Source organism: Octopus bimaculoides, chromosome 7 (assembly GCF_001194135.2).
Source record: "Octopus bimaculoides isolate UCB-OBI-ISO-001 chromosome 7, ASM119413v2, whole genome shotgun sequence".
Lineage (NCBI taxonomy): Eukaryota > Metazoa > Mollusca > Cephalopoda > Octopoda > Octopodidae > Octopus > Octopus bimaculoides.
The window spans coordinates 87,693,076-87,693,991 of NC_068987.1; the positions used below are offsets into that span (position 1 = coordinate 87,693,076).

Here is a 916-nt window from a genome sequence, read left to right on the forward strand (position 1 = left end):
CTATAGCCTCAGGCCGACCAAAGCCTTGAGTGGATTTCGTAGACGGAAACTGAAAGAAGCCCATCGTATATATGTGTGTGTGTGTATATATATATATATATATATATATATATATAAATATGTATGTATGCATGTGTGTGTATATGTTTGTTCCCCAACATCGCTTGACAACCGATGGTGGTGTGTTTACGTCCCCATAACTTAGCGATTTGGCAAAGGAGGCCGATAAAATAAGTACTAGGCTTACAAAGAATAAGTCCTGGGGTCAATTTACTCGACTAAAGGCGGTGCTCCAGCATGGCCACAGTCAAATGACTGAAACAAGTAAAAGAGTAATCTTTTAGGTTATATAAATTATGTTGCATTAATAGTTATATTAGATAATTATTCATTGTTTTTGTGAGACAAAGCAAATATTACTTGCTAACATTTTCTTCTTTAAATATTAGCCGCAAAATAGTTATGAATGTTTTATGGACAAATTGAGAGGAAATGTCTGAAGTTGACTTCTAGGACACAGGCTTTTCACCATAAATAGCCTTGTATAATAACTTAATGGCCCACTCCTTGGTAATAAAACAGATCATTATCAAAATACTCACCTGCACTGTTAACCACCCACTATGGATGACTTTAGAATTACTCATTCTTTTGGCCTCTGGAGCTTTAGAAATTAATCTGGAAAATAAAAGATTTATAGTCATTCTACTGAAAACAATATACAGAAGAATATTTCCAGATGAAATAGACACACACACACACACATATATATATATATATATATATATATATATAAAGTCTGTCATACCGGCCATGATGAAATACTACAAAGTACAGAAAATATGAAATACCACAAGGAATATAAATAAAACATAAAAAACAGACAGTGTTGGAACTCTTTTAAACAAAATAATAT

At 32.5% G+C, this 916-nt stretch overlaps 1 protein-coding gene across 1 annotated transcript in view; it reads right to left on the minus strand.

Annotated features, from left to right (window-relative positions):
- LOC106880977 (uncharacterized) overlaps window positions 1-916 on the minus strand; it is a 164,838-nt gene that overhangs the window by 66,854 nt on the left and 97,068 nt on the right. The window contains exon 7 of the mRNA XM_052969454.1: window positions 603-678. Within this exon, the coding sequence (XP_052825414.1) occupies window positions 603-678 (76 nt within the window). The remainder of the gene's footprint in view (window positions 1-602; window positions 679-916) is intronic.